Source organism: Pseudophryne corroboree, chromosome 5 (assembly GCF_028390025.1).
Source record: "Pseudophryne corroboree isolate aPseCor3 chromosome 5, aPseCor3.hap2, whole genome shotgun sequence".
NCBI classification, from domain to species: domain Eukaryota; kingdom Metazoa; phylum Chordata; class Amphibia; order Anura; family Myobatrachidae; genus Pseudophryne; species Pseudophryne corroboree.
The window spans coordinates 363,578,333-363,601,274 of NC_086448.1; the positions used below are offsets into that span (position 1 = coordinate 363,578,333).

The window sequence follows — 22,942 nt, forward strand, 5'->3', positions numbered from 1 at the left end:
TGGATAGTATACTTGATGACACAGAGGTAGGTAGAGCAGTGGCCTACTGTACCGTACTGCTATATATTATATACTGGTGGTCAGCAAACTGTTCAAAACTGAAATGCACCACAGGTATGGATGGATAGTATACTTGACGACACAGAGGTAGGTAGAGCAGTGGCCTTCTGTACCGTACTCCTATATATTATATACTGGTGGTCAGCAAAATTATGCACTGTACTCCTACTATATACTACAATGCAGCACAGATATGGAGCGTTTTTCAGGCAGAGAACGTATAATACTGGTGGTCACTGGTCAGCAAAACTCTGCACTGTACTCCTCCTATATAATACTGCTGGTCCCCAGTCCCCACAATAAAGCAGTGTGAGCACAGATATATGCAGCACACTGAGCACAGATATGGAGCGTTTTTCAGGCAGACAACGTATAATACTGGTGGTCACTGGTCAGCAAAACTCTGCACTGTACTCCTCCTATATAATATACTGGTTGTCCCCAGTACCCACAATAAAGCAGTGTGAGCACAGATATATGCAGCACACTGAGCATAGATATGGAGCGTTTTTCAGGCAGACAACGTATACTGGTGGTCACTGGTCAGCAAAACTCTACACTGTACTCCTCCTATATAATATACTGGTGGTCCCCAGTACCCACAATAAAGCAGTGTGAGCACAGATATATGCAGCACACTGAGCACAGATATGGAGCGTTTTTCAGGCAGACAACGTATACTGGTGGTCACTGGTCAGCAAAACTCTGCACTGTACTCCTCCTATATAATACTGCTGGTCCCCAGTCCCCACAATAAAGCAGTGTGAGCACAGATATATGCAGCACACTGAGCACAGATATGGAGCGTTTTTCAGGCAGACAACGTATAATACTGGTGGTCACTGGTCAGCAAAACTCTGCACTGTACTCTTCCTATATAATATACTGCTGGTCCCCAGTACCCACAATAAAGCCGTGTGAGCACAGATATATGCAGCACACTGAGCACAGATATGGAGCGTTTTTCAGCAGACAACGTATAATACTGGTGGTCACTGGTCAGCAAAACTCTGCACTGTACTCCTCCTATATAATATACTGGTAGTCCCCAGTACCCACAATAAAGCAGTGTGAGCACAGATATATGCAGCACACTGAGCACAGATATGGAGTGTTTTTCAGGCAGACAACGTATAATACTGGTGGTCACTGGTCAGCAAAACTCTGCACTGTACTCCTCCTATATAATATACTGGTGGTCCCCAGTACCCACAATAAAGCAATGTGAGCACAGATATATGCAGCACACTGAACACAGATATGGAGCGTTTTTCAGGCAGACAACGTATACTGGTGGTCACTGGTCAGCAAAACTCTGCACTGTACTCCTCCTATATAATATACTGGTGGTCCCCAGTCCCCACAATAAAGCAGTGTGAGCACAGATATAAGCAGCACACTGAACACAGATATGGAGCGTTTTTCAGGCAGACAACGTATAATACTGGTGGTCACTGGTCAGCAAAACTCTGCACTGTACTCCTCCTATATAATACTGCTGGTCCCCAGTCCCCACAATAAAGCAGTGTGAGCACAGATATATGCAGCACACTGAGCACAGATATGGAGCGTTTTTCAGGCAGACAACGTATAATACTGGTGGTCACTGGTCAGCAAAACTCTGCACTGTACTCCTCCTATGTAATATACTGGTGGTCCCCAGTACCCACAATAAAGCAATGTGAGCACAGATATATGCAGCACACTGAGCATAGATATGGAGCGTTTTTCAGGCAGACAACGTATACTGGTGGTCACTGGTCAGCAAAACTCTGCACTGTACTCCTCCTATATAATATACTGGTGGTCCCCAGTACCCACAATAAAGCAGTGTGAGCACAGATATATGCAGCACACTGAGCACAGATATGGAGCGTTTTTCAAGCAGACAACGTATAATACTGGTGGTCACTGGTCAGCAAAACTCTGCACTGTACTCCTCCTATATAATACTGCTGGCCCCAGTCCCCACAATAAAGCAGTGTGAGCACAGATATATGCAGCACACTGAGCACAGATATGGAGCGTTTTTCAGGCAGACAACGTATAATACTGGTGGTCACTGGTCAGCAAAACTCTGCACTGTACTCCTCCTATAATACTGCTGGTCCCCAGAATAAAGATATGCAGCCCCCTGAAAAAAAGTGAGAGGACGCCAGCCACGTCCTCTCACTATCATTTCCAATGCACGAGTGAAAAATGGCAGCGACGCGTGGCTCCTTATATAGAATCCGAATCTCGCGAGAATCCGACAGCGGGATGATGACGTTCGGGGGCGCTCAGGTTAACCGAGCCATACGGGAGAATCCGAGTATGCCTCGGACCCGTGTAAAATGGGTGAAGTTCGGGGGGGGGGGTTCGGTTTCCGAGGAACCGAACCCGCTCATCTCTACTCGAAACGTTGGTCACCTGATTTCATGATGTATTAAATACAGTTTGCACTTTAACTTCTTGGGAGAAGTCTCTAAGTGCCGCTGCATGTCTCTACTGGTTGTATTTCAATGTCTCCAGAGGGCACCGGAGCAGAGTGAAACAGGGTGAGTGCCGGTTATTATACACACACACATTTATAGACCACTGCAAGAAAATGGAGTTGGACACAAATACTCTTTATCACACATTCACGCACTCAGCCCGAGAGCTCATTGTTATTCAGTTACAATACCCTTTATTAAATAATGCATTTCAATATACTGCCATACCCAGGATTCAAACCTAATTCAAACCTATAACCTGTTGATTTCTAATCAAACACCCTACTCATTTGATCCTGCATAAAAACTATGAACACTATATGAAGCTACTGTTACTTTGTAAAAAAATAATCAGCAATGCAATTAAGCAGATCTATGTAGTGTGCAGCCACCCATCCAATCTCTTGCACACTACATAGACCTGCTCAGTCGCAATGCTGATAATTTTTTTCACAAAGTACAAAGTAAGCTTCAAATAGTTAGAATTCTCTAGCTTAGAATTATCTACCTTTCTGTGCAAGGTCAGATAGCTCAATGAATAGATTGTCAGACAGCAATGCCACAGGCAATGGGTTTGAATCCCAGGTATGTCAGCATCTTGAAATGTAATAAAGGACAGAGTGACTGAATAACAAATAAATATCAAGTTGAGTTCATGAATGTTGTATAGGTATTATCGACAGAAGGGGTCAGGGTAGGAGACAGGGGCGGTCAGGAGATGCCGAGCTTCAAAAAGGGGGGAAGCTGCAAGTGAAAGTAATTAAAACAGATAATTGACAAGTGTCACCACAGTTCCCCCTACACTGCAGCGCTATGTGCAGTGCCCCCTCCGCACACACCTAGTTATGGCCCTGCATCCAGCCAACTGAAATACCCAATATTAATATACACTATGGGCCTAATTCACTATGGATCGCTATTGAGGCTGAGATAACGATGTTCTCCAATCTGCTATTGCTAAAATTTGGATGTGAATAGCCTCCCAGAAAGGATAAAAGATGCCCACTGATGCATTTGCAAATCTACATTTGCAAATCTCAGTGGCGCACCCAGGGGGGGTTTCCGAGCACCCAGAAACCCCCCTCCACTAAAAAGAAAAAAAAATGATTTTTTTTTTCTTCTTTTTTTTAGCTGCATGAGTATTATTAATGGTTGTCTAGTGTCCTCTGCAGCCTGCTGTCTTCCTGGTGGCACTTGTAAGTGCAATAAAAGTTTACTTTATTTTAATTATAGTACCTATATATCCATGTGCATACATATATACACATGTATATACATACATATAAACACACACACACACACACACACACACACACACACACGATATATATATATATATATTCATGTGTATATATATGTGTACTGTATGTGTGTGTACATATATATATGTATATATATGTATGCATGTTTAATATGCTATGTATATGTGTATATGTATGTGTGTGTGTATGTATATATATATATATATATGTGTAGATATATGTATATATATATATATATATATACACACACACACAGACACACTAGTTTTACGGACCCAGCATATACTGGGTCACCTCAGTCCGCACCTCCGTGATTGGCTCCGCCCAGTTCTGGAAACCCCCCCATGCAAATCCTGCGTTTTCCACTGAATCTGCATATGCATTTGCAGAATCGCAATGCATATGCTAAAAAAAGGACACCATCGTCATTTGCGGCTGACCCCAGCATAGTCAAATCAATGAGAATACAGTTGCACTGGGTGCCATGTTTTTGAATGCAGCGTTCGTAGATTATGTCAGTTACACTCCCCGAAAACTCCATGATGCATCTGTGTTTTCCCAACCACTCCCCACAAATGCTGTGTTACCACCTATGAACGGTCACTTCCTGTCAATCAAAATGCATTCTCTTTACAATTAGGTAGCATATGCAAGGTGATTACTTTTTGGCCTTGCAATGCACGTGCAATGCATTCGCAGCGCATGCACAGTCTGCCTATAATCGCTACCTGCATATAATCGCACATTTGCAAACGGTAGTGAATCAGGCGCTATGTCCAGACTAACAACACAAATAATATACTTAATAATGATTTTTATTTTTACCAAAAAAATAATAAAGCATAATTGTTCCTTGAAATGCTAATAAAGATCAAATGGGTACTGGGCTAGAGAAGAAAGTGGAATCATAAGAATTTAAAGCATTACCTATTAAGCAGCAATCGTTCTAATCAGGGTCCCTTGACGATGGTTTTAAGCTTAAATGTTTTGATCAAAATATGATAAAACCCCCTCTGTTGTATTTGTTACGTACACACAGATTAGCAGTATATTATTATTAACGCTGACAGGAAATGTATTTCTGTTTTGTATACGTTATAAATTAATACAGCCAAGCCACTGGTACCATGTACAAAATGGGTAACACTGAGTGTGAGCATATTTATTTTCTTTTTAGTTTTAAAAATGTCTGCCTAGTGCTATTGGTATCCGGATGATAGATAGATAGATAGATAGATAGATAGATAGATAGATAGATAGATAGATAGATAGATAGATAGATAGATAGATAGCGTCTAGGTCGACATCATATGGTCAACATGCTTTAAGTCAGGGACGTGCAGTCAGGGGAGGCAGTGCCTCCCCTGTCTTCAATGATTAAAATAATATAAAGAAAATACTTATGACACATATTCTGTGTCATAAGTAATTTCTTTATATTATGCTATACATTTCAGAGCTTAAAAGTACTTTGGGAGGCACTGCTCCCGTTTACAATAGGAACAGGCTAAAGCGGGTGGGCGGGACAAAGCACTGGGCTGTAAAAGCCCATTAAAACCAAAGGGGGAAAGCGGCACTTATGCAAGTGCCTCGTTGACAGGGGAAACCCACCCCTGTCAGCGAGTCAGATATGATTGGACAGCGGATCCAGTGCTGGATCCGCTGGTCCAATCACCCATAAGCGGCAGGGGGTTGCTGTGTCTGTCAGAAAAAAAAGAGACATTCTCCTCCTATATGATGCAGAAGGCGCCCGCTGGTGTTATCAGTCACTGTTGCCCCTTACCGTGATGTGTATCAAAAGAACAGCAGCGCTGGCCACCCGCTTGCAATGATTGCGGAAGTTCCCCCACACTGAAGCAGCACGTCCACGGCACCAAACTACAAGCCAGCTGCCAGCTAGAAGCTCCCGGAGTTACTGCAGCACTAACGAGTGTCAAAAGGTCACTCTCCTCTGCCATTTCCCTACCCTACAGTATCAGATAGCATCCCAGCACACAGCACCACAGTGTGAGTACTAACTACAACCAGCAGACACTTGTTAACTATTTCCTGCCTTGCTCAATCCACATACAGTACTGCTGCAATTCCCTGCAGTCTGTAGCAATACTGCATCACAGACTGTTTATATTCAATAAGAGCTTGATCTGAATTGCTCTGGTGATCAACTGATGGGAGACCTTGGGGTAGATGTATTATACCCGCACATATCGTGTTGGTATAGCAATTCCTGCTTCGCCTCTTTAATGAGGCGAAGCAGAAAGAGGTAGCGACCACATGTATGAACATCTCGGCTGCCGCAGACCCCAGATCCCCCAGCACTAGGCTGATGCGCTGTGTCACACCCCAGTCGGCTCACTGGACATGCACGAGATCTCGCTATTATCACGAAATCTCACATGCAGCCCAGAGTCGGCAACCACCACAGCCAGGTGTGGTGATGGGGCAACGACACCTGCAGCTGTCAAAATCAATTGCTGCAAGTATCGGAACGGTCAGTGCCACTGACCATTTATACGTTGCCCTGCATATTGGCGTGCTATCTTGTAGATAGCAGTGCTGATAATGAGTGCCACTGTCATTTACCACACTTTCCCACAGTCCAGTTTGATCCCAGGGACATTGTTTGTACAGGTCACACACTAGGGACACTATAAGAGCTACTTCTGTATGGTGTAACGTGAATAAGGGGTACTTATGTGTGGTGTAACGCGAACTAGGCAGGCGCCAAATTACTGCTTTGCCCAGGGTGATGGAAATACTAGTTTCGGCCCTGCTGTGGAGCTGTCACTACAGCAGCGGCAGCCCCAGAGCCAGCGGGACCCGGCGTTACTGATGTGGACCTGTCACTACAGCAGTGGCAGCCCCGAAGCCAGCGGGACTCGGCGTTACTGATGTGGAGCCCCAGAGATGGAGAGCGTGCAGTGGCGACCTCTCCCTCCTCCTCATCTGCCCTCCTATGCAGCAGCATCACTGCTGGTGATTCACTGACACCTACACTCTCCCTTTACCTGGGGCCCAGGACGTCAGAAAGAACACTTGGGCTGCAGGGACAGGAAGGTGCAATGTATGTATATATATATATATATATATATATATATATATATACAACATGCACTGTAACTGGCACTCACTAAATCCATACCATAGCATGTCCCGGTGCCCTCACATGCTGGATCACCAGCAATACATACACGACAAGCAGGTGCGGCACTCGGAAAAAATTACAGACTCAGGAGTTTTCAATATCATATGATATTGAAAACTACTGACTCTGTCATTTTTTCCGAGTGCCGCACCTGCTTGTCGTGTGTATATATATATATATATATATATAGATATATATATATATATATATATCTCAGTGCCTCCCCAGCCAATGACCTCACCGCACGCCACTGCTTTAAGTTGACAGGTACAAACGGTTGACAGTGCTTAAGGACAAGTGAAGCAAGCCCGTGAGGATATACGTGCCAAACATCCAAGATTTGACAAAAAAACATGAAAAATAAGGTATGTTGACAATTTGTGTGTCGACCATTGTCATGTAACTAGAGATGAGCGGGTTCGGTTCGTCGAGATCCGAAGTCCCCCGAACGTCACGTATTTTACACGGGTCCGAGGCAGCCTCGGATCTTCCCGCCTTGCTCGGTTAACCCGAACGAGGCCGAACGTCATCATCCCGCTGTCGGATTCTCGCAGGATTCGTATTCCATATAAAGAGCCGCACATCGCCGCCGTTTTCACTCGTGCATTGGAGATTGAACGAAGAGGACATGGCTACGTTCTCTCCCTGTAAAGCTCCATATCTGTGCTCAGTGTGCTGAAAATATCTGTGCTCAGTGTGCTGCATTGTAGGGACCACCAGTATATAATAGTAGTACAGTACAGTAGGCCATTGCTGTATCGTGCAGCTCCGTGTCAGACTCAGTTCTAGACAGTATTCTGATCAGTGCTCAATATCTGCTGCATTATTGTGTGACCAGTATACTGTATAGTAGTACAGTGCAGCATTTTGGTGACCACCAGTATAGTACAGTACAGTAGGCCATTGCTGTATCTTGCAGCTCCGTGTCACTTCAAGTATCCATTCCATATCTGTGCTGCATTGTTGTGAGCAGTATATATAGTAGTACAGTGCAGCATTTTGGTGAACAACAGTATATAGCTGTACAGTACAGTAGGCCATTGCTGTATCTTGCAGCTCCGTGTCACTTCAAGTATCCATATCTGCGCTGCATTGTTGTGAGCAGTATATATAGTAGTACAGTGCAGCATTTTGGTGACCAACAGTATATAGCTGTACAGTACAGTAGGCCATTGCTGTATCTTGCAGCTCAGTGTCACTGCAAGTATCCATATCTGTGCTGCATTGTTGTGAGCAATATATAGTAGTATAGTGCAGCATTTTGGTGACCAACAGTATATAGCTGTACAGTACAGTAGACCATTGCTGTATCTTGCAGCTCCGTGTCACTGCAAGTATCCATATCTGTGCTGCATTGTTGTGAGCAGTATATATAGTAGTACAGTGCAGCATTTTGGTGACCAACAGTATATAGTTGTACAGTACTGTAGGCCATTGCTGTATCTTGCAGCTCCGTGTCACTTCAAGTATCCATTCCATATATGTGCTGCATTGTTGTGAGCAGTATATATAGTAGTACAGTGCAGCATTTTGGTGACCAACAGCATATAGCTGCACAGTACAGTAGGCCGTTGCTGTATCTTGCAGCTCCGTGTCACTTCAAGTATCCATATCTGCGCTGCATTGTTGTGAGCAGTATATATAGTAGTACAGGGCAGCATTTTGGTTACCAACAGTATATAGCTGTAGAGTACAGTAGGCCATTGCTGTATCTTGCAGCTCCGTGTCACTTCAAGTATTCATTCCTTATATGTGCTGAATTGTTGTGAGCAGTATATATAGTAGTACAGAGCAGCATTTTGGTGACCAACAGTGTATAGTTGTACAGTACAGTAGGCCATTGCTGTATCTTGCAGCTCTGTGTGACTTCAAGTATCCATATCTGTGCTGCATTGTTGTGAGCAGTATATATAGTAGTACAGTGCAACATTTTGGTGACCAACATTATAAAGCTGTACAGTACAGTAGGCCATTGCTGTATCTTGCAGCTCTGTGTCACTTCAAGTATTCATATCTGCGCTGCATTGTTGTGAGCAGTATATATAGTAGTACAGTACAGTGCAGCATTTTGGTGACCAACAATATATAGCTGTACAGTGCAGTAGGCCATTGCTGTATCTTGCCGCTCCATGTCGCTGCAAGTATCCATATCTGTGCTGCATTGTTTTGAGCAGTATATAGTAGTACAGTGCAGCATTTTGGTGACCAACAGTATATAGTTGTTACAGTACAGTAGGCCATTGCTGTATCTTGCAGCTCCGTGTCACTGCAAGTATCCATATCTGTGCTGCATTGTTGTGAGCATTATATATAGTAGTACAGTGCAGCATTTTGGTGACCAACAGTGTATAGTTGTACAGTACAGTAGGCGATTGCTGTATCTTGCAGCTCCGTGTCACTTCAAGTATCCATATCTGTGCTGCATTGTTGTGAGCAGTATATATAGTAGTACAGTGCAGCATTTTGGTGACCAACGGTATATCGTTGTACAGTACAGTAGGCCATTGCTGTATCTTGCAGCTCCGTGTCACTTCAAGTATCCATATCTGTGCTGCATTGTTGTGAACAGTATATAGTAGTACAGTACAGTAGGCCATTGCTATTGATATAATAATATTACTGGCATATAATTCCACACATTAAAAAATGGAGAACAAAAATGTGGAGGGTAAAATAGGGAAAGATCAAGATCCACTTCCACCTAGTGCTGAAGCTGCTGCCACTAGTCATGGCAGAGATGATGAAATACCATCAACGTCGTCTGGCAAGGACGATGCCCAATGTCATAGTAGAGAGCGTGTAAAATCCAAAAAGCAAAAGTTCAGGAAAATGATTACCCAAAAATCTAAATTAAAAGCGTCTGAGGAGAAGCGTAAACTTGCCAATGTGCCATTTACGACACGAAGTGGCAAGGAATGGCTGAGGCCCTGGCCTATGTCCATGGCTAGTGGTTCAGCTTCACATGAGGATGGAAGCACTCATCCTCCCACTAGAAAAATCAAAAGAGTTAAGCTGGCAAAAGCCCAGCAAAGAACTGCGTTCTTCTAAATCACAAATCCCCAAGGAGAGTCCAATTGTGTCGGCTGCGATGCCTGACCTTCCCAACACTGGACGGGAAGAGGTGGCTGCTTCCACCATTTGCACGCCCCCTGCAAGTGCTGGAAGGAGCACCCACAGTCCACACAGTCCAGTTCCTGATAGTCAAATTGAAGATGTCACTGTTGAAGTACACCAGGATGAGGATATGGGTGTTGCTGGCGCTGAGGAGGAAATTGACAAGGATTCTGATGGTGAGGTGGTTTGTTTAAGTCAGGCACCCGGGGAAACACCTGTCCATGGGGTGAATATGGCCATTGACATGCCTGGTCAAAATACCAAAAAAATCACCTCTTCGGTGTGGAATTATTTTAACAGAAATGCGGACAACAGGTGTCAAGCCGTGTGTTGCCTTTGTCAAGCTGTAATAAGTAGGGGTAAAGACGTTAACCACCTAGGAACATCCTCCCTTATACGTCACCTGGACTTCATCAGAAGTCATTGACAAGTTCAAAAACTTTGGGTGACAGCGGAAGCAGTCCACTGACAACTAAATTCCTTCTTCCTCTTGTACCCAAGCTCCTGCAAACCACACCACCAACTCCCTCAGTGTCAATTTCCTCCTTAGACTGTTAAGCCAATAGTCCTGCAGGCCATGTCACTGGCAAGTCTGACGAGTCCTCTCCTGACTGGGATTCATCCGATGGATACTTGAGTGTAACGTCTACTGCTGCTGGCGCTGCTGTTGTTGCTGCTGGGAGTCGATCATCATCCCAGAGGGGAAGTCGGAAGACCACTTGTACTACTTATAGTAAGCAATTGACTGTCCAAAAGTCCTTTGCGAGGAAGATGAAATATCACAGCAGTCATCCTGCTGCAAAGCGGATAAATCAGGCCTTGGCAGCTGGTGTTAGACGTGCGTCCGTTATCCCGCGTTAGTTCACAGGGACTTAGAGAACTTCTTGAGGTAGTGTGTCCCCGGTACCAAATACCATCTCGGTTCCACTTCTCTAGGCAGGCGATACCGAGAATGTACACAGACGTCAGAGTCACCAGTGTCCTAAAAAATGCAGTTGTACTCAATGTCCACTTAACCACGGACATGTGGACAAGTGGAGCAGAGCAGACTCAGGACTACATGACTATGACAGCACACTGGGTAGATGTATTGCCTCCCGCAGCAACGACAGCAGCGGCGGCACCAGTAGCAGCATCTCGCAAACACCAACTCGTTCCTAGGCAGGCTACGCTTTGTATCACCACTTTCCATAAGAGGCACACAGCTGACAACCTCTTACGGAAACTGAGGAACATCATCGCAGATTGGCTTACCCCAATTGGACTCTCCTGGGGATTTGTGACATCGGACAACGCCGCCAATATTGTGCGTGCATTACATGTGGGCAAATTCCAGCACGTCCCATGTTTTGCACATACATTGAATTTGGTGGTGCAGAATTTTTTAAAAAACGACAGGGGCGTGCAAGAGATGCTGTCGGTGGCCCGAAGAATTGCGGGCCACTTTCTGCATTCAGCCACCGCGTGCCGAAGACTGGAGCACCAGCAAACACTCCTGAACCTGCCCCGCCATCATCTGAAGCAAGAGGTGGTAACGAGGTGGAATGTAACCTTCTATATGCTTCAGAGGATGGAGGAGCAGCAAAAGGCCATTTAAGCCTATACATCTGCCTATGATATAGGCAAAGGAGGGGGAATGCACCTGACTCAAGCGCAGTGGAGAATGATTTCAACGTTGTGCAAGGTTCTGCAACCCTTTGAACTTGCCACACGTGAAGTCAGTTCAGTCACTGCCAGCCTGAGTCAGGTCATTCCCCTCATCAGGCTTTTGCAGAAGCAGCTGGAGAGATTGAAAGCGGAGCTAAAACAGAGCGATTCCGCTAGGCATGTGGGACTTGTGGATGGAGCCCTTCATTCACTTAACCAGGATTCACGTGTGGTCAATGTGTTGAAATCAGAGCACTACATTTTGGCCACCGTGCTCGATCCTAGGTTTTAAGCCTACGTTGTATCTCTCTTTCCGGCAGACACAAGTCAGTAGATGTTCAAAGACCTGCTGGTGAGACACTTGTCAAGTCAAGCAGAATGTGACCCGCCAAAAGCTCCTCCTTAATTTTTTACCGCCACTGGAGCTGCCAGGAAAAGGATCAGATTTCCAAAACCACCCGCTGGCGGTGATGCAGGGCAGTCAGGAGCGAAAACTGACATCTGGTCCGGACTGAAGGACCTGCCAACGATTACTGACATGTCGTCTACTGTCACTGCATATGATTCTGTCACCATTGAAAGAATGGTGGATGATTATATGAGTGACAGCATCCAAGTAGGCACATCAGACAGTCCGTACGTATACTGGCAGGAAAAAGAGGCAATTTGGAGGCCCTTGCACAAACTGGCTTTATTTTACCTAAGTTGCCCCCCCTCCAGTGTGTACTCCGAAAGAGTGTTTAGTGCAGCCGGTCACCTTGTCTGCGATCGACTTACGAGGTTACTTCCACAGAATGTGGAGAAGATGATGTTCATCAAAATGAATTATAATCAATTCCTCCGTGGAGACATTCACCAGCAATTGCCTCCAGAAAGTACACAGGGACCTGAGATGGTGGATTCCAGTGGGTACTAATTAATACTCTTTGAGGAGTGGACTGTACACAGTGAAAGGGGTGAGGAATCGGAGGATGATGATGAGGTGGACATCTTGCCTCTGTAGAGCCAGTTTGAGCAAGGAGAGATTGATTGCTTCTTTTTTTGGTGGGTGCCCAAACCAACCAGTCATTTCAGCCACAGTCATGTGGCAGACCCTGTGGCTGAAATTATGGGTTTGTTAAAGTGTGCATGTTCTGTTTATACAACATATGGGTGGGAGGGAGGGCCCAAAGACAATTCCATCTTGCACCTATTTTTTTTTTATATTTATCTTTGCATCATGTGATGTTTGGGGCCAAATTTTTTAAGTGCCATCCTGTCTGACACTGCAGAGCCACTCTTATATGGGCCAAGTGTTTGTGCCGGCCACTTGGGTCGCTTAGCTTAGTCATCCAGCGACCTTGGTGCAAATTTTAGGACTACAAATAATATTGTGAGGTGTGAGGTGTTCAGAATAGACTGGAAATGAGTGGAAATTATGGTTATTTAGGTTAATAATACTATAGGATCAAAATTACCCCCAAATTCTATGATTTAAGCTGTTTTTGAGGGGGTTTTGAAAAAAAACACCCGAATCCAAAACACACCCGAATCCGACAAAAAATTTTAAGGGAGGTTTTGCCAAAACGCGTCCGAATCCAAATCACGGCCGCGGAACCGAATCCAAAACCAAAACACAAAAAAATTCCGGTGCACATCTCTACATGTAACCCGTATCAACCTATTGGCTGTCGATCTAAATAATGTAGATCTTCTATATCACATATGGGCTATCATGGGAGCTTTCAAATAAGGCTACAAAAAGGTCTACTTGTGTGTAGCTCACAAGCCAGCCCAGTATAGATGTTCCCCTCTGTAGCTGGAGGTGAGTACATGTTACTGCTATGTAATAGTGTGCTGGGCATATATGCTAGGTAAGGGACTTGCAGGAAATTGGGGTCCCTTCAGGGGCATTTTAAGAGAGGGGAAAGTATAATATATGGGTGCAGTGTGTGCAGTGTTGGCCCCCCTGGACCCAGGGGCCCATGTGCACCGAACCCACTGCACCCATTATAGAAACACTCATGTTACCCTTGATTATGGGCTGCAAGCTTACATGTTTTAATCAAAATCTACCAAATTCCCCCCTTTTTTTTTATACATATACACATTTTACAGTGTCTTATTATTATTAGCACCTGCAGTATATTATTGTTAGCGCCTGCAGTATGTTATTGTTAGCGCCTGCAGTATGTTATTGTTAGCGCCTGCTGTATATTATTGTTAGCTTCTGCACTATATTATTGTTAGCGCCTGCAGTATATTACTGTTAGCGTCTATAGCAAAAGTCTTTTTGATTAAAACCACCCCCAAAAATGGTTAAATGTGAGAACTCTGAATTGTCAAAAAACATTCAATAACTAAGAACAGAGAAATAATTTTGGATCTGTCACATCAATTTATGATCAGAAATTAGATTAATTTGTTTAGGCTGTTTATCAAATGTCCTCAGTCCATATTTGACCATGTGGTTTTGTATCTTTCTGCAGTGGAATGTGACCATAAGTATTCCCAATTCTGTCCCAACAACCCCTCACCCTGAACTTATCTTGATGATGCTGTGTGAGAAAACTGCAAGAGCAAAGCAACTGAAGTGGCCTGATATTGTAAATATTGGAATATTCAACAGCAAAAGCTACACATGTTGAAATTAAAATAAGAATTTACTCACCGGTAATTCTATTTCTCGTAGTCCGTAGTGGATGCTGGGAACTCCGTAAGGACCATGGGGAATAGCGGGCTCCGAAGGAGGCTGGGCACTCTAGAAAGATTTCAGACTACCTGGTGTGCACTGGCTCCTCCCACTATGACCCTCCTACAAGCCTCAGTTAGGATACTGTGCCCGGACGAGCGTACACAATAAGGAAGGATTTTGAATCCCGGGTAAGACTCATACCAGCCACACCAATCACACCGTACAACTCGTGATATGAAACCCAGTTAACAGTATGAAACAACTGAGCCTCTCAACAGATGGCTCAACAATAACCCGATTTAGTTAACAATAACTATGTACAAGTATTGCAGATAAACCGCACTTGGGATGGGCGCCCAGCATCCACTACGGACTACGAGAAATAGAATTACCGGTGAGTAAATTCTTATTTTCTCTGACGTCCTAGTGGATGCTGGGAACTCCGTAAGGACCATGGGGATTATACCAAAGCTACCAAACGGGCGGGAGAGTGCGGATGACTCTGCAACACCGAATGAGAGAACTCCAGGTCCTCCTCAGCCAGGGTATCAAATTTATAGAATTTTGCAAACGTGTTTGCCCCTGACCAAGTAGCAGCTCGGCAAAGTTGTAAAGCCGAGACCCCTCGGGCAGCCGCCCAAGATGAGCCCACCTTCCTTGTGGAATGGGCATTGACAGATTTTGGCTGTGGCAGGCCTGCCACAGAATGTGCAAGTTGAATTGTACTACAAATCCAACGAGCAATAGTCTGCTTAGAAGCAGAAGCACCCAGCTTGTTGGGTGCATATAGGATAAACAGCGAGTCAGATTTTCTGACTCCAGCCGTCCTGGAAACATATATTTTCAGGGCCCTGACCACGTCTAACAACTTGGAGTCCTCCAAGTCCTGAGTGGCCGCAGGCACCACAATAGGTTGGTTCAAATGAAACGCTGATACCACCTTAGGGAGAAACTGGGGACGAGTCCTCAATTCTGCCCTATCCATATGGAAAATCAGATAAGGGCTTTTATAAGACAAAGCCGCCAATTCTGATACTCGCCTGGCAGAAGCCAAGGCCAATAACATGACCACCTTCCACGTGAGATATTTCAGATCCACGGTTTTTAGTGGTTCAAACCAATGTGATTTTAAGAAACTCAACACCACGTTGAGATCCCAAGGTGCCACAGGAGGCACATATGGGGGCTGAATATGCAGCACTCCCTTTACAAATGTCTGAACTTCAGGTACTGAAGCTAGTTCTTTCTGAAAGAAAATCGATAGAGCCGAGATCTGTACCTTAATGGAACCCAGTTTTAGGCCCATATTCACTCCTGCTTGCAGGAAATGCAGAAATCGACCTAGTTGAAATTCCTCAGTTGGGGCCTTTTCGGCCTCACACCATGCAACATATTTCCGCCATATGCGGTGATAATGATTTGCTGTAACCTCTTTCCTGGCTTTAATAAGCGTAGGAATGACTTCCTCCGGAATGCCCTTTTCTTTCAGGATCCGGCGTTCAACCGCCATGCCGTCAAACGCAGTGGCGGTAAGTCTTGGAACAGACAGGGCCCCTGCTGTAGCAGGTCTTGTCTTAGCGGCAGAGGCCACGGGTCCTCTGAGATCATCTCTTGAAGTTCCGGGTACCATGTTCTTCTTGGCCAATCCGGAACCACGAGAATTGTGTTTACTCCTCGCTTTCTTATTATTCTCAATACCTTTGGTATGAGAGGCAGCGGAGGGAACACATAAACTGACTGGTACACCCACGGTGTCACCAGAGCGTCCACAGCTATCGCTTGAGGGTCTCTTGACCTGGCGCAATACCTCTCTAGTTTTTTGTTTAGGCGGGACGCCATCATGTCCACCTGTTGACGACCCCACTGATTTACAATCATTTGGAAGACTTCTGGATGAAGTCCCCACTCTCCCGGGTGGAGGTCGTGTCTGCTGAGGAAGTCTGCTTCCCAGTTGTCCACTCCCGGAATGAACACTGCTGACAGTGCTAGTACATGATTTTCCGCCCATCGGAGAATTCTTGTGGCTTCTGTCATTGCCATCCTGCTTCTTGTGCCGCCCTGTCGATTCACATGGGCGACTGCCGTGATGTTGTCTGACTGGATCAGCACCGGCTGGTGTAGGAGCAGGGATTTTGCTTGACTTAGGGCATTGTAGATGACCCTTAGTTCCAGAATATTTATGTGAAGGGAAGTCTCCTGACTAGTCCATAGTCCTTGGAAGTTTCTTCCCTTTGTGACTGCCCCCCAGCCTCGCAGGCTGGCATCCGTGGTCACCAGGACCCAGTCCTGAATGCCGAATCTGCGACCCTCCAGAAGATGAGCACTCTGCAGCCACCACAGAAGAGACACCCTGGTTCTTGCAGACAGGGTTATCAAGCGATGCATCTGAAGATGCGATCCGGACCACTTGTCCAACAGGTCCCACTGAAAGATTCTGGCATGGAACCTGCCGAATGGAATTGCTTCGTAAGAAGCTACCATCTTTCCCAGGACCCGCGTGCAGTGATGCACCGATACCTGTTTTGGTTTCAGGAGGTCTCTGACTAGAGAAGACAACTCCCTGGCTTTCTCCTCCGGGAGAAACACTTTTTTCTGGACTGTGTCCAGAATCATCCCCAGGAACAGTAGACGTGTCGTCGGGACCAGCTGTGACTTTGGGATATTCAGAATCCAGCCGTGCTGGTTCAGCACTTCCTGAGATAGTGCTACTCCCACCAACAACTGTTCTTTGGACCGTGCCTTTATTAGGAGATCGTCCAAGTACGGGATAATTAAAACTCCCTTTCTTCGAAGGAGTATCATCATTTCCGCCATAACCTTGGTAAATACCCTTGGTGCCGTGGAGAGTCCAAACGGCAGCGTCTGGAATTGGTAATGGCAATCCTGTACCACAAATCTGAGGTACTCCTGGTGAGGATGGTAAATGGGGACATGCAGGTAAGCATCCTTGATGTCCAGGGAAACCATGTAATCCCCCTCGTCCAGGCTTGCAATAACCGCCCTGAGCGATTCCATCTTGAACTTGAATTTTTTTATGTACATGTTCAAGGACTTCAAATTTAAAATGGGTCTCACCGAACCGTCCGGCTTTGGTACCACAAATAGTGTGGAATAGTAACCCCGGCCTTGTTGAAGTAGGGGTACCTTGATTATCACCTGCTGAGAATACAGCTTGTGAATTGCCGCTAGCACCGCCTCCCTGTCTGAGGGAGCAATCGGCAAGGCAGATTTTAGGAACCGGTGGGGTGGAGCCGCCTCGAATTCCAGCATGTATCCCTGAGATACTACTTGAAGGATCCAGGGATCCACCTGTGAGCGAGCCCACTGATCGCTGAAATTTCTGAGGCGGGCCCCCACCGTACCTGGCTCCAGCTGTGGAGCCCCACCGTCATGCGGCGGACTTGGAAGAGGAAGAGGGGGAGGACTTTTGTTCCTGGGAACCTGCTGTCTGTTGCAGCCTTTTTCCCCTACCTCTGCCTCTAGACAGAAAAGACCCTCCTTTTCCACGCTTGCTTTTCTGGGACCGAAAGGTCTGAACTTGATAAAATGGCGCCTTCTTAGGCTGTGAGGGAACATGGGGTAAAAATGCTGACTTCCCAGACGTTGCTGTGGAAACTAGGTCGGAGAGACCATCCCCAAATAATTCCTCCCCTTTATAAGGCAAAACTTCCATGTGCCTCTTGGAATCTGCATCTCCCGTCCACTGACGAGTCCATAAGCATCTCCTAGCAGAGATAGACAATGCACTTACTTTAGATGCCAGCCGGCAAATTTCCCTCTGTGCATCTCTCACATATAAGACTGAATCTTTTATATGGTCAATCGTTAGCAGAATAGTGTCTCTGTCTAGTGTGTCAATATTTTCTGACAGTTTTTCTGACCATGCAGCGGCAGCACTGCACATCCAAGCTGACGCAATAGCTGGTCTAAGTATAATGCCTGAGTGTGTGTATACAGACTTCAGGATTGCCTCCTGCTTTCTATCAGCAGGCTCCTTAAGGGCGGCCGTATCCTGAGAGGGTAGTGCCACCTTTTTTGACAAACGTGTGAGCGCTTTATCCACCCTAGGTGGTGTTTCCCAACGTGACCTATCCTCTGGCGGGAAAGGGAACGCCATTAGTACCTTCTTAGGAATTACACATTTTTTATCAGGGAAAAGCCACGCTTCTTCACACACTTCATTTAGTTCATCTGATGGGGGAAAAACTATGGGTAGTTTTTTCTCCCCAAACATAATACCCTTTTTTGTGGTACCTGGATGTAAATCAGAAATGTTTAACACCTCTTTCATTGCCTCAATCATGCAGTGAATGGCCCTGACAGGCATTAGGTTTGACTCATCGTCGTCGACACTGTTATCAGTATCCGTGTCGACATCCGGGTCTGCAAACTGAGGTAGCGGGCGTTTTAGAGCCCCTGACGACCCCTGAGGCACCTGGACAGGCACGAGCTGAGATCCCGGCTGTTCCACATTTGGCATGTCATCAAATTTCTTATGTAAAGAATCTATACGTGCACTCATTTCTTTCCATAAGTTCATCCACTCGGGTGTCTGCCCCGCAGGGGGTGACGTCCCATCAAACTGCATCTGCTCCGCCTCCACCTCATTATCCTCATCAAACATGTCGACACAGCCGTACCGACACACCCCACACACACAGGGAATGCTCAACAGAGGACAGGACCCACAAAAAGCCCTTTGGGGGGACAGAGTGAGAGTATGCCAGCACACACCAGAGCGCTATATATATACAGGGACTAACTGAGTTATGTCCCTAATAGCTGCTTTTCATATAATATATGTATATATACTGCCAAATTTAATGCCCCCCCCTCTCTTTTCCCTCTTACTGTTACTGTATATTGCAGGGAAGAGCCAGGGAGCTTCCTTCCAGCTGAGCTGTGAGGGAAAAATGGCGCCAGTGTGCTGAGGAGATAGGCTCCGCCCCTTTTCCGTGGCCTATTCTCCCGCTTTTTATGGAATTCTGGCAGGGGTATTTACCTCATATATAGCCTCTGGGGCTATATATTGAGGTATTTTAGCCAGCCAAGGTGTTATTATTGCTGCCTCAGGGAGCCCCCCCCCCAGCGCCCTGCACCCTCAGTGACCGGAGTGTGAAGTGTGAGAGGAGCAATGGCGCACAGCTGCAGTGCTGTGCGCTACCTTGGTGAAGACAGAGTCTTCATGCCGCCGATTTTCCGGACCATCTTCTTGCTTCTGGCTCTGTAAGGCTGACGGCGGCGCGGCTCCGGGACCGAACACCAAGGACTGGGCCTGCGGTCGATCCCTCTGGAGCTAATGGTGTCCAGTAGCCTAAGAAGCCCAATCCGGCTGCAAGCAGGCGAGTTCGCTTCTTCTCCCCTTAGTCCCTCGCTGCAGTGAGCCTGTTGCCAGCAGGTCTCACTGAAAATAAAAAACCTAAGTCTATTCTTTCTAAGAGCTCAGGAGAGCCCCTAGTGTGCATCCAACCTCGGCCGGGCACGAATTCTAACTGAGGCTTGGAGGAGGGTCATAGTGGGAGGAGCCAGTGCACACCAGGTAGTCTGAAATCTTTCTAGAGTGCCCAGCCTCCTTCGGAGCCCGCTATTCCCCATGGTCCTTACGGAGTTCCCAGCATCCACTAGGACGTCAGAGAAATGGGTATTTATTCATTTTGTGTAGGTATATTTTACAAATTTTATTTATTAATTAATGAAACATATTCCCTTGATTATCCATTGTTTTTCAGAATGTTAGAGCTAGCAATGTTAAGAGCTTTTATCCAGTCTTGCTGCCCCTGAAGAGTTTAAAAGTAATCATTTTTGTTTTAGTCCTTAAGACCCAGTACATTGTACTCAGTGGTAGCTTAAGGCATGGGCTGACATTACCACCGACCAGAGTGTCATTTTGCCCTCAGCTGCACTGGCAGTGGCAATTTTTCCCCCAGCCCCCTCTTCTCCTCAGATTGCTGCTTGCTCTCAGAGGAGACATTAGAGACTAGCACAGAGCTCCATCCCCCAGAACCCACAATCCCAGTGCTCAGCCTCAGATCAGTAGTTAGTAAGTGTGTTCACTTAAGGCCCATACAAACTAGCCGAATTTGAGCTCAAAATAGCTCACTTTTGGTGTTTTGAGCTACTTTGAGCTCAAACTCGGCCAGAGCGATGAGCGCAGATGCGCACTCCCGCATCATCGCTGGCCGCCGCCATCTGTCGGGCTGTTTGAACAGCCGAGTGAAGCACTTTCCACAGCCTCCTACTGTGGAAAGTGCTTCACCCCCCGTGAACATCACTGGGCACAGGGAAAATAGCTCAGTGTGTATGCACTGAGCTATTTTCCTGCCAGCGATGTTCACAGCATACACGCTGGGTTTACTGCCAGAGAATCTGAACAACTACAGAGGATGCCAGATGGAGCACAGAGCAGCAACAGGATTGCCATAGGATGTAGTAAGAGCCATGTGTGCGTGTGTGTCTATGAGGGCAGCATATGTATGTGTCTGTCTGTGGTCTATGGGGCAGTGTGCATGTATCTATGGGGACAGTGCGCGCGTGTCTATGGGGACAGTATGTGAGTGGCTATGGGAGCAGTGTCTGTGTCAGGTTATAGTGGTGTTTGTGTGTGTGAGAGGCTATGGGCATTAGTTTGTGTGTGTCAAGCTAATGGGGTTAGTGTGTGTGTGTGTGTGTGTGTGTGTGTGTGTGTGTGTGTGTGTAAGGCTATTGGGATAGTGAGTGTGTGGCTGTGAGGGTAGTGTGTGTGTGTGTGGGTGTGTGTGTGTGTGTGTGTGTGTGTGTGTGTGTGTGTGTAAGGCTATTGGGATAGTGAGTGTGTGGCTGTGAGGGTAGTGTGTGTGTGTGTGTGGCTATGGAGGTAGTGTGTGTTTGCATGAGTTTATGGGTACATTTTGTGTGTGTGTGTGTGTGTGTGTGTGTGTGTGTGTGTGTGTGTGTGTGTGTGTGCAGGCGGGCGGGAACGACCAAAGAAAATGATCACCCTAAGCTCTACTTGGTCTAGATCCGTCCATGATTGTACTTAAATAGGATTGCTATAATATGTATAGTAACTAAAGGATTACACTTTTTACAATCCCTTCACAAACCATTAAGCAGTTTCATTAACCACCTCACAAACCAATCCTGTTAATATGAAGCAGGATAGCTGCTCGGAATGCAGTTAAAATGCCAGCCATCAGGATCCCTGCGTTCAGGATACCGACACAGAAGCGTGGCGAGCGCAGCGAACCTGCAAGGGGACTCTTACCATTTGCCCCACTTCTGGAATTCTGGCGGGCGGGATACCGCTGCAGGGATATTGACAGCCTGCCGGTAAATCGTATATAATCCGGATGCTCCACTGTGAGCTTAGTTACTAGTGTTGTTTTATTTAAATTACCCTTTAAATATCTTCAGTTATCTGAATGGGATTGGAAGATGGCATCATGATATTCACATGTACAATTGCTTGAAGTTTATGTGTTACTACAGTTATATAGATTTAGCAAACATTGGGGGTCATTCCGAGTTGATCGCTCGCTAGCAACTTTTTGCAGCGCTGCGATCAGGTTAAATCTCTGCAAAACTGAGCATGCGTATGCACCGCAATGCACTGGCGCGTCATACGGGTACAAAGAGGATCAGTGCTGGGTAAAGGATTTAACGAAGAATCCATTTTCACAGCCGATCGCAAGGTGATTGACAGAAAGTGGGCGTTTGTGTGTGTCAACTGACCGTTTTCTGGGAGTGTTTGGAAAAACGCAGGCATGTCCAAGCGTTTGCAAGGCGGGAGTCTGACGTCAATTCCGGGTCCAAAAAGACTGAAGTGATCGTAGCTGTTGATTAAGTCCAGAGCTACTCAGAAACTGCAAAAAACTTTTTTGTGCCGTCGGCTGCAAAAGCGTTCGCACACTTGCAAAGCTAAAATACACTCCCCCAAAGGCGGCGACTATCTGATCGCAGCGCTGCAAAAAGTTGCTAGAGAGCGATCAACTTGGAATGACCCCCATTGTACAAAAAAAATTATTATTTGACTTACTGTACAGAATTGTAACTGGAAAAGGAAATCAGGCCCCCAAAAGCAAGAGAAAATGAATAGAAAACTTGGGCACCAGCATCCAGCCAAGTAACTGGATTTGCCAATTCATTAACCTGAAAGAAATTATAATGAATTAGTTTTTTATTTTGTTTTGAACAATACTAAAATAAAATATGAATATGTGCAATTTTTATCGACTTATACACACTTAAAGTGATTGTAGGCAGTCTTAGATAAGCTGACTTACACATTATTAACCATGTACTAATTCAGTGAAATAGGTTACTTATTTGTAATAAGTTACATTTGAATTACTAGAGAACAAAGTTCGTAGCAGAACTGACAACACAGTTCCAAGGTTTATTATTTAATTTAATACGAATAGAAATGTAATGCAAACAAGACTTGTGTTACTTGTAAGCAACATTTGTAATGACCTTTTAAAATTGTTACATCAGCATAAATAAGCTTTTAAATGTCATACAACTTCTGATGTCTTATATAGTGGTAGATGCTCAATTAGCTTAGTGATATCATTCGGGTGCTTGAAAG

General features: G+C 45.6%; 1 protein-coding gene and 1 long non-coding RNA gene across 4 annotated transcripts in view; one reads left to right on the forward strand and one right to left on the reverse strand.

Annotated features, from left to right (window-relative positions):
- Positions 1-22,942, reverse strand: part of SLC6A19 (solute carrier family 6 member 19) — a 572,970-nt gene that overhangs the window by 141,690 nt on the left and 408,338 nt on the right. Inside the window, exon 6 of the mRNA XM_063922661.1 lies at positions 22,391-22,503. Coding sequence (XP_063778731.1) covers positions 22,391-22,503 — 113 coding nt within the window. The remainder of the gene's footprint in view (positions 1-22,390; positions 22,504-22,942) is intronic.
- Positions 1-22,942, forward strand: part of LOC134927755 (uncharacterized) — a 285,855-nt gene that overhangs the window by 7,698 nt on the left and 255,215 nt on the right. For all 3 annotated transcript variants that reach the window (XR_010177722.1, XR_010177720.1, XR_010177721.1), the window contains exon 2: positions 14,171-14,287. This is a non-coding gene — a long non-coding RNA (uncharacterized LOC134927755). The remainder of the gene's footprint in view (positions 1-14,170; positions 14,288-22,942) is intronic.